Source organism: Myotis davidii, unplaced genomic scaffold (genome assembly GCF_000327345.1).
Source record: "Myotis davidii unplaced genomic scaffold, ASM32734v1 scaffold580, whole genome shotgun sequence".
Taxonomy (NCBI): Eukaryota; Metazoa; Chordata; class Mammalia; order Chiroptera; family Vespertilionidae; genus Myotis; species Myotis davidii.
This window is the reverse complement of record NW_006293313.1, coordinates 181,447-192,918: the sequence shown is the minus strand read 5'-3', so window position 1 is coordinate 192,918 and position 11,472 is coordinate 181,447. Positions and strand designations below refer to the sequence as shown.

Sequence of the window (11,472 nt, the reverse complement as noted above, 5' to 3'; positions counted from 1 at the left end):
TGTGGCAAAAGACAGTATAAATTATCAAGAAGCACTGTTCCTATTCTCTTAAAACAATCTTGTTCCTCAGTTCGTCCAACCTGGGCTTTTGAGATAAGTAATCTCATGTAGTCTGGTTTAAACTCAGATATGATATAATTTCTCTTTTTCAAAATCTTATTTTTTATCTTTATATTCCAAAGTAATTTTAGCCTATTTAGTTTACAACCAAATTTACTAAAACTTCTGAAAACGTATTATTAAAAAATTCCTTACTGTTATCATCATGTAATTTAGAAAAACACCTAAGACATAAGTAACATGTGCCACCCATATATTATAAGTAATTTAAACTTAGTTGTCTTTTATTAGTCTCCTTGTCACTTTTAGGTTTTTTATTCAGTGTTTCTTAATTTGTATATAAACATAATATTCTTTTATTGAAAGTTTTCTGTTTCCTTCAGCTCAACAAGAAGATGATGAATTTGTGTGCCAGATAATTTATGTCTTCTATCAGATGGTTTTCCACCAAGCCACGAGAGATGTCATAATTAAAGAAACACGTATCCTTTCAATGTTTACAATAAATAATGACATTATATATATATTAAGAGATGCATCTTTAGGTATTTTTTTTCTTGCAAATATTCAAATAATGTAGAAAATATCAAGCTCTGAAATACATTTATAAGGCAAGCTATATTTCATGGAAGCATAGTATGGTGTAGCTTAAGAATCGTTATAATCACATAATCCTAAAGGTAATTTTTAATTACCTTTTACTACTTAATAGCTGCAGGATCTTGGATACACTACTTAACCTGCTTGAACATACAATCTTGCATCTATAAAAGGGCCATAATATTGTCAAGCTCTGAAATACATTTATAAGGCAAGCTATATTTCATGGAAGCATAGTATGGTGTAGCTTAAGAATCGTTATAATCACATAATCCTAAAGGTAATTTTTAATTACCTTTTACTACTTAATAGCTGCAGGATCTTGGATACACTACTTAACCTGCTTGAACATACAATCTTGCATCTATAAAATGGCCATAATAAACTAGAGGCCTGGTGCATGAATTTGTGCACAGGCGGGGTCGTGCCGGCCCGCCCTGATCAGGGCCGATTGGGCCAGGCCGGCTGGTGGGGAGGGGCCATAAGTGGTTGGCCAGCCCTCGATTGGGGTGAGGGAGCCAATCGGGGATGGGGACGGGGCTGGCTGGGGGGAAGGGCCACAGCAGTTGGCTGGCCAGCCCCTCCCACTGATCAAACTCCCAGTCAAACTTCCGATCAAGGGGTCAGTTTGCATATTAGCCTTTTATTATATAGGATAGAAAGAAGACCTTCTTCATTATAGAATTGTTATTAGTACTAATGAATTTAATGTGCTATAACAGTTTCCAGCACAGAGATTTACTCAGTAAGTGGAAGTTTAACATTATTGCATCTAAAAGGATTCCAGATATCGCCAACATCTTCACCTGAAAAACAGCCTACCCTCTGTATTCACAGTGGGTAATAGTATCATCCTCCTAGTCCCATAGCTGAAAATTTTGTGTCTGCTGTCTCTTTTACCATACACAACTAATCATTTATTATACAAATATATATCTAGTGCTAACCATATAACAATGTTTTAAGCGTTGAATGTACTCAAGGACTTTATAGACTATTGGAGAGTTAGACAATTAAATAAGAAATATAAAATTATAATCCAATTTTCTTGAATTATAGTTTTTATTATTTGTCCTGTCCTATTGCTTTGGCTGTCTTCTTGAGATTTGTTGTGTTGGATCATCTTTGCCCACCTTTAATATCTGTTTCTAATTGTTCTCTCTTTTCATTTATTCTTTAATTTTAAAAGAAATGTGCCCAGTATATAGGAGAAGATATATAACCAAATCTGAGGATGTCATGAAAAGATGGCAATGGAAAAATGGAAGTAGTATCTAAGCTGAATTTTTGTCTTTTTTTTTATTGTGGTGGTCTGCTTTTGTGGACCAAAAGTAAAAATTAAAATATCTTCTTTAGAAATCCACTGCATAAAATTCTTCATTACCCATGTGAAAAATCTAAATTCTTTGGCTTAGCATACATAGCTCTTTATAACCTGACCTTACCCAAATTTTCCAAAGTTCCCTGTTTAACCTTACTATACATAGTTTTCTCTTAGCACACCAAATTTCTCATCATTTATCAAACATGACCCACCTTGTCAAAACTTACTGCTTCTTCAGGTGCCGTGTCAACCTCAAAAATATTCCTCTCCTTTTTTTTACCTGACATTAGCAAACATTAATAAGGTTATAAGCCATCTTCTGAGTTAAGCCTTGTGCCTCCCTTCTTCCCATTAGGAGTAATAATTAGTTTTCCCTCTTTAATAATAATTTAGCAGAATATGAACTTCTAGCTTGCCAGTTATTTCCCTCAGCACTTGGAAGGTATTTTTCCACTGTCGTCTGGCCTGAATTGCTGCCAATGAGAAATCTGTAGTCTACTAATTATTGGTATCTGTCATAAAGTCTGATGACAACTTACTTTTGTTTCCATTCTAAGTGAGTCAGTCTTTTTCCTAGGAAGACCAAAGGAATGTTTTCTCATTCTTTACAGCCAAGTAGTTGTATTAGAATTTGACTTGGTATTCATCATCCCTGCTTGATTTTTCCAACTCTGCAAATGTGTTCTTTTAGTATGTCGTTTTGTCTTATTTTTTTTATTTCAGGAAAGTTTTCTTGAATTATAGTTTTTATTATTTGTCCTGTCCTATTGCTTTGGCTGTCTTCTTGAGATTTGTTGTGTTGGATCGTCTTTGCCTACCTTTAATATCTGTTTCTAATTTTTCTCTTTCATTTATTCTTTAATTTAAAATTTTTTCTTTCTTTTTACCTTCTATTTCTCCTAATTTTTTATCTATTATTTTTATTTACTCTTGTGCTGTTATAAATTTAGTTTTTTTATACCTGAAATGATTTTTATTTATTTCCTGAATTATTTCAAAGTTTTCTAATTTTGACATATATTCTTTCATATACTATTATTTTCTCATTATTTTATCTCTTTTGAGGATATTGGATTGCAGCTTTTATTTTTTATGTAAAAATGTTTTGTTTTCTTTTTCTTATAATAACCATATATGGAATTTGACTGATTCTTTTCTGTTGCTCTTTTACTGTGAAATTCACTCCCAGGACTTTTAGCAGGGCCAGATAGATCAAGAAAGCTTTTATGGCTACACAGCTATAGAGCTAACTTTTTAACTATTTTCATGTTTTCAAAAATATGGCCTTGTATTTTCTAAAATTTACTGGCTGTTTTTCTTACCCATTTTTATCTAGTTGGGTTTTTTTGTTTCTCATCCTTTTTTTTTTAAAACAAATGAAATATGAAATGTTTCTGGCCATCTTTTATTAATGATTTTATTTTAAAATTTGCAGTTAAATTTCAAGTTATCATTTGAATTTTGTGAAATGGGAGATTTTCTAATAGGGTTGAATAGCCTCAGTCTCAGATGTCATTTGTATCTTTAACCACTTTATTCAGAGGCTCCAGCATATCTTATAGATCTGATGCATGATAAAAATAATGAAATCCGAAAGGTCTGTGATAATACATTAGATATTATAGCGGTAAGTAATTTATCTTTCTACACAAATTATAATAGTCTTCATTTGGGGAGAAAAAAGACATTGTACACCTATTTAGAACATTGCATTCAATATAAAGACAAATTTGTCTTTCGGTAAATCTCAGAAAATACAGTGATAAAAAATTCATTTTTAAAACATTTTTAAGACTTTTGGCTCTTAACTTTTTTTAAAATATGTTTTTATTTATTTTAGAGAGAAAAGGAGGGAGGAAGGGAGAGAGGAAAACATCAATCGGCAATCAGTTGCCTCCTGCACTCACCCCACTGGGGACCAAACCAGCAACCTGGCCATGTGCTCTGACTAGGAATTGAACTGGCAACCTTTTGGTGCATGGGATGTGCCAGATACCAGATTACTTTAAATATTTTTTTCACATATAACAGATAGTGCTACACACAAACTGCTTGCTTCCTTCTTTGAACTGTATTTATACTTTTATTTTGGCTCACCCTGTAAAAAGATACTTTAATATAGACTATTCAGTAGTTTTCAGAGTTAAACTTAAATATTTTAAAAGGATCAGAATATTATTCAAAGTTCTTTAATAATTTTATTGCAAATTTTCTGAGTTGACATTTCTGCTAGTGATCTCATTATGATATTGGACAACCACCAGCAGATACTTTTTGTCAGTTTCCCATATTTTATTTCAGAAATTCATCTTATTTTATATCATCTGCTCTTTGGATTTGACTAATTATATCATTATTGGTTTGAAACTAAATGAGTACATTAAAATTTTAGCTTTGCTCTCTAAATTACAATAGGGAAACTTTAATGTTAAAGCCGTGTTTTATCAGGATGTTTCATACATGTGGGCCACTGGTCACAGGATTTATGAACAGAGACTGTTTATTACTCCTAGAGAACAATTTCATGACTCGTACTTTTTTCTACTAGATCACTGATGTCACTATTATATACTAGAGGCCTGGTGCATGAAATTCAAATGGGTCCCTCAGTCTGGCCTGCGCCTCTTGCAGTTCCAGAGCCCTCGGGGCATGTCTGACTGACAGCGGTGGGACATCCTTAGCGCTGCCACAGAGGCTGGAGAAGCTCCCACCACCTGAGCAGCACTCCCCCTGTGGGAGCACACTAACCACCAGGGGGCAGCTCCCGCGTTGAGTGTCTGCCCCCTGGTGGTCAATGCGCATCATAGTGACCAGTCCTTCCTCAGAGGAAGTATGGGCAAATTGAAATGGTGATAGATCAGCTACTATATAAGGTTCCCTGTGATGCTGTCTGATCACTTGAATCAGTTTTTAAAAATTGTGAACAAGTAATCCGAAGGTTCATATTCATGTGATTTGAAGTGCTGCTGTGCCAGTCAACTGAGTCATGTTCATAGCTGAATCTTTTAGAAGAGAGGTTATCCAGTGCAGCTCGTAGAAGGGCACCAGCTCTGGAAACTGCCATGTTCTGCTGGAAGGATGTTTCTTTACCTTTGTCTGTTATACACCTAAAAAGATTCAAGGCCTTGGTTCAGTTTTAGCTTGATAGTTGGGAACAGCACCAGTGGGAGCAGCTTCTTTCCAAAACATTTTTCTCCTCTTCTCAGTTGGGTTGGGGTTCTGATTTTAACTTTTGGCCTCTGTGAAGTGGCAGCTTCGTCTTGTTGACATTGCATCTAGAATACAACTGACTCAAGTGCTCCCACCTGCTGAATAATCTCAGGCAATTTATTTAACTTTGTGAAGATTGCGTTTACAGTGACCCCTGAGGATTAGAGAATTACTGTAAGGAATGGAGAAGATGTATATGAAGCATCTACCATATGATAGTCACTCAATATGCTGTTTTCAGACTAGACCAAAACTCAGACCTAGTTAAGTTTATATGTAGATTAAATCTCTGGATCAACATTTCACTTTTTTTAGTACAGATAATTAGGCTATTTTCTGTTCATTTTAATTTTTAAAATGGTATGGGAAGATAATCTGTTCACTGTTTGGATTTTAAGTGTGGGAAGTTATTTGGAGTATATATTTTAGTCGGACATATTACTATTTATAGTTTAAGGTTATCCTGCAAATGGCTGAATTTGCATTTTAAAAGTTCATATCAGAACAATTAATTGAATAGGGCAATTAGCTAAAAGACCCGGTTAGGAGAGTGCCTTAAAGAGGGAGCAGCCTTTTCCAGTACAGAAGTGCCTCCTCTGTTCAGTTACTCGTGTTCTGAACTGTGGTAACTTATTTGGGTTTGAATTCAATTTATCAGCTAACCTCTGACCACAGTTACACTCCTAGCTCACTGGACCTCTGTATTTGGGAGAAATTTGAGGAGTGGGCACTTTAATGCATCAGTAAAAAGACAGCTTCTCAAGCCACTTGGGACATAGCTGCCAGTCTTTGGTTCTTTGAGCCCAGACTCTATTACTGATCATGACTCAGGGTCTATTTGCTTGTCCTGAATCTTTTTCAAGAGCAAAACAAGAGGAAATTGACTTAATTTGAAACAGGGGAAACTTTGATTAGGCGCAGCAACGATGATGAAACACTAGAAATGGGCTGTCAGGGAGAATGTGAAGCCTCTGTCCAGTTACATCAGTAAGAACCAAATAACCACAGCCTAGGATGGAAGTGGATGATCTCTTACGACTCTTTTTACCTCTAGATTTTGAATTCCTAGTATCTCAGCATGACTCTGTCCTAAAGTAATAAAACAATACCCAAAAATGAGAATTTTATAGCTTAAAGCAACTTATCTTTAAGAAAACAAACTTCTTTTTCACTTAAGACAGCATAGAATAATACTAAGAAAAATTAGATGCCTTACAACTATTAAGGAAATATGGCTACTGCAATTAAGTACTTGTCCCCATAATTATGGAAATGTTATGTTAGTGATGATTTGTTTAATATATTTGGGCCCAAGGCCTGAATTGGTGAACTAAAACAGATGTGTAGTGATAGTAGTCTTTGTACCATGGAGTATTACATATTTGGTGGTGTGGTCTCTGTGGCCTCATCAGCAAGTTGTCGCCTGTCTGACTAGGGCCTTACATGTAGTTTCATGAGGCAGAGGCTCTTCCAAGCTTTGGGAATCTTGAAGGGAAGAACAAAACCCTCTATACATAGAGAGCTCCTAAAAACCCAGATTGATTTTTACACTTCAGTGCTTCCTCAACTTCGAAGTATTTGAGAACCACATAAATTCTTCCCCAGTTGCCAAGTGAATTCCTCCCCTGATTTTACTGGGTTTTCATACATGTAATGCATGTTTATAAAGCACATACTGTGTTCCAGACACTAAGGTAGACACGGGGACTACAAAACTCCACAACATAAAGTCCCTAAAATGTAAAAGTTTACCATTGGGACTCTATAGAACATGAGAGTTCTAGATGTGAGCTGGCCTTCCAGGAGCAGTACAACTACATGACGCTGCCCATACATGTTCCATACCAATGGCACGTTGTGGCTACAGGATGTTAACAGGAAAAGGAATGTACCAAGTTCTCTAGTAAAGATTAATGTTTGTTGTCCATAGGCAGCCACAGGCCCAAGTGATTTGGTACTAACACAGGCTTGCATTGCTGACATTTTCAGTGGTGGCCCTTTTTCTTTTAAGAACTCTGTGATCATGGGCAGATTGTGTGTATTTCAATTATCTGGAATTAATAGCTAGCTCCAGCATTTTAAACTTGGAAGACAGGTGTTGTCTTCATTCCAGGATAGACAAAATCATATTAAATAAGACTGGTGTATTGAAATGGGATAAATCAATGTAGGCTTACATGTAACCTCCAAGACCTCAGTTGTTATGGTCTCCATAAAAATGACCAGGAAAGCTTGTGTCAGACAGAAAAGCTGTGTTTATTAATAATCTTTACAGCAGGGGAGATTATTTTTAAAATGCCTCCTACATCTTTAAAAGGGAAGTTATAGAGGAAGCTTCATAGGGATAGGAAGAGGGTTAGCATTAGAAGTTAGGTTATTTCAGGACAGGCTTTCAAAAGCAGTGAGTGGGTAGTAATTGGGTAAAATGAGTAGAGAGTAGTCACTGTTAATTGACTTGCAGGTTGGTTATAGGCACAGAGCAGATTTCTAAGTTGTTGACAGAAACTTCTAAGATGTTCTTTCTAGAGTAAGTGGAGTTGGTTCTTCTTTGTTTCACAATCTTGGCAAATTTTAATTTCTCATATTTATAATTTTGACTTTTATGTCTCAGTTTCATACAGTCAACTTGGGTTTAATGAGATAAGTTTGGCTAGCCCTCTTTTGGAGTTCATTTTTACATTGCATAAATGTGAAAGGCAGACATTAGGATATTTTTCCCAGCTTTTTAGAATTTACACACACACACACCAGATCCTCAAATAATGTCATTTCCTTCAAAGTCCTTTCTTTATAACATTGAGGAGATGCCCTAGGGACTTAACTCTTGTTTATATCCATTAAACTACAGTACAGTTGGTTTAGTATGATGTTTCAATTAAAGTCACAAAACATATCAACGACATTAAGTGAGAGGACCTACTGTATGTTGTGTGTGTGTGTGTGAATGTGTGTATATCCCCGCCAGTCCTATGCATGTAACTTTATTGATTTTTTTAGTTGGCAACAGTTAGATTTAAAAGAACCCAAGCATAGTATGAAAGATAAGTATCATGATTTCTTGCTTAACTACATTCTGTACAGTTATATCTTTTCTTTTGTGGTCTGACTGGACATAATATTTAAAGTGATATTGCACATATGAGCCCCCTCGGTGCTTTAAACAGATTGAAGAGATAATTCTACTGTGAGGTCTGGTTAGAAAATGCCATCCATAGTCAAGACTAAAGGGCAGCAGTGGGAATAATATTATTGCAAAATAGGCAATATGTGCATAAAAGTCAGCATCTCTATTATGTACGTATTTAATTATGTGTATCTACATATACATATCACATACATATCATTATGAGAAGTCATTTCTAAGATATAAAAGGCATCTTTTTAGCAGCTACTAACTTAACCTTAATGAGCAACTGAATTACTCTAGATCTGCTTTAATTTAGTATGAAGAATTGTATTAAATAAACCATATTACATTCTCACTTAGGGGGCTGCCACATTAAAGGAGAAAGGAAAGTCTGTTTTCCATCAAGAATTTTAGGACACAGAGCAGATCTATGTAGCTCTATGTTATCCTGTATTGTGTTAATCAGATACAAGGTGTGACGGAAGCCAGTGACAGAGTTTTCCTGATAGTGAACAGGCTTTGATAATAGGCTGGTTAAGGCTTCATACTGTTTCAGGGGTTAAGTAGTAAACAACAATATAGGACTTCAAAAAGGATGGCACATTCCATAGAAAGTCAAACCATAAGTTCTTCATGACACTCTAGAATTTATGGAAACTGAGCGCTTAAGATCATGATGTCAGGAGCTGAGAAGAAAATAAAAGACATAGTGTTGTGTACCTTTAAATATTAGACAAACTCAAGTCTCAAAAGTGCGGCTGTCAGGGTGCACTCCTTGTGAAAAGAAGCATTTGAATAATACGGAGAAAACAACTACAGGGTGTGCCCCAAAAATGTAAACACACTGTAACAGCTGATAGCTCAATTTTGATAATGAAATGTATTTTAATAAACACTGCCTTTATAATTATTCAAAGTGTGTGTATACATTTTTGGGGGGACACTCTATATATTCCTAGAGTATTTCCACAATGGCTTGATATATTTTTATATGTCTTAGCTGTGGCTTAGCTATGACATCCCTCAATTTCCATAGTTACTTTCTGATAACGAGGGGTGATAATAGAAGAGCAGAGTAGACATTTGGAGCAGAGAGGTTAAAGGGAATAGATTCAATTGGTATATGTTGAATTTATTAAATTTTTGACACAGAATATTCATTTAGAGTTGCCATTTAACTTTTTAAAATAAACTTATACTGCCAGTATTCTTTAGTTTTGGGGGAATAATTACTTCAACAACTTTATAAGTAATGATATTAATCATAGATTTTTATTTATAAAATGTTACAACTTAAATAAATCTTAGATTTGTTTCATTTTAGAAATGAAGAATCTGAGCCAAAAGATATTAAAAAACCTTAATATCTTAAAAGGCTACATACTGCTCTTAGTATCAGAGCCAGAATCAGAACCCAGATCTCCTAGCCCAATGTTCTTTGCATTATACCATGCCATATTATTAATATACGTAAATTCAGACTCTGAGACGCAGAGAAACTATGATTTTGCCATGGATGCTAAACTGTGCTCATTGAAGATAACATAGAAGTTGGCTGAGGCCTGGGATTCCAGAACGCTTGCCATGGGAGTAGGGTAAAGTTCTATGTGTTTCACCAAAGTGGAGGAGAAATACAAAATGGAGAGAGAGAGAGAAAGAGAGAGAGAGAGAAACATGCATGCAGAGAGACCACGGCTGGGAGGAGTTGCAAATGTAAACTTGTTAACATGTTTTGTCTTTGGAAAGTATATGTCTATTTTCAGATTATCTTGCTTATATTTTTAGTGTTAAAATGATCTTTCTTTTCTAAAATAACAATAGTAGATGGCAGTTGATTTACATTTAATGGCAATTCCCAACATTTACTTTTGAACCTTCTTGAAGTCTAAAACTCTTGGAACCACAGTACTAGCCTATTAACTACACTTGCTGAATAAACAGTCAACAACCATTAGCTAAAATATTTTATTTTCAAGAAATCTGGAACATAAAAATCAGTGTCACAGAAGCATAAAGATCCAAGGCCAGCATCATATAGCAAAACAATACTATCTCATTTGACTGGAACCAGTGTTTACCACTAAGGAAAAGAGAAATTAATTCTTTAAAAGAATTTTGTGTTCCTCATAACAAACGTGCTTCATCCCTAGATACTACATTTGGTAAACTCCAGAATACCTGGGGCTGTATATCACAAAGTAGCACAAGTACAGTATCTTGATAATTTTTATACTTAGCCTCTGAACTTAATTATATATATTTTAAAATATTTTCCAAAGTTAGCTGTTAATACTGGAATTTAAATCAATGAAAACTGGTTTTTTTTTTATTGTGGTTCTATCTAGGTAAAGGGACTATGGGTATTTCTATAATTTTCTACTTTCAATACTGACACAGTTTTATAATCATAAAATGCCAAATTTTTTTTTTTAAAGTCCTGGTATAACTGCTTGAGACTTTAATGCCTTGATACTGCTTGGTCAAGGGTTTTGTTGTTATCTTCACTATGGTCTGTAACAACAAGCCACACATACCTATCAAATCTCAAGGCCACTCTCATGAAAACTCCACTTGTCATTGTAGTGGATTCATTATAGCAGGAATCTGTAGTCATTGTTGGATCTTTCACAAAACATAATTTCCTATATCCTAAATGATCACACAGCTTGGTATAGAATAACATATTCTGTCTCATGTTTACTGAAGGAAAAACTGGGGGAAGGGGATTGTTTTGTTTTGTGTTTGAAAAGCTGAAGAGACAACTATATGTTTTCATTGTGATATCCTGTAAACAGCAACACACCTGTTAACCTTGTTAGTCACAGAGAGTTAGATCCATGGCTTTACAGTACAAAAACACTTAAAACCAAAATAAAGTTATTTTTAATAAGGAAAATGACACTACAATCTATATCAGTGCTACTCAAACTTTTTGGCTCTAAAATGTTAAGAGATGCCCTGGTTCTATAGGTTTACCTACAGCCTATCTAATAATAGACAAACACAGTAATTAACCATACCTCCGCTACGCTTCCTATTGGCTAATCAGGGCGATATGCAAATTAACTGCCAACCAAGATGGCGGCCAGCAGCCAGGCAGCTGAAGCGAACAGGAGGCTTGCTTGCTCCAGTGATGGAGGAAGCCAAGGTT

The 11,472-nt window shown here is 35.2% G+C and overlaps 1 protein-coding gene across 2 annotated transcripts in view; it reads left to right on the top strand.

The window, feature by feature from the left end:
• The window catches only part of KIFAP3 (kinesin associated protein 3), a 112,800-nt gene that overhangs the window by 60,777 nt on the left and 40,551 nt on the right, over positions 1 to 11,472 (top strand). For both annotated transcript variants that reach the window (XM_006766988.2, XM_006766989.2), the window contains exons 16-17: positions 444 to 542; positions 3,526 to 3,611. In XM_006766988.2, the coding sequence (XP_006767051.1) occupies positions 444 to 542; positions 3,526 to 3,611 (185 nt within the window). The remainder of the gene's footprint in view (positions 1 to 443; positions 543 to 3,525; positions 3,612 to 11,472) is intronic.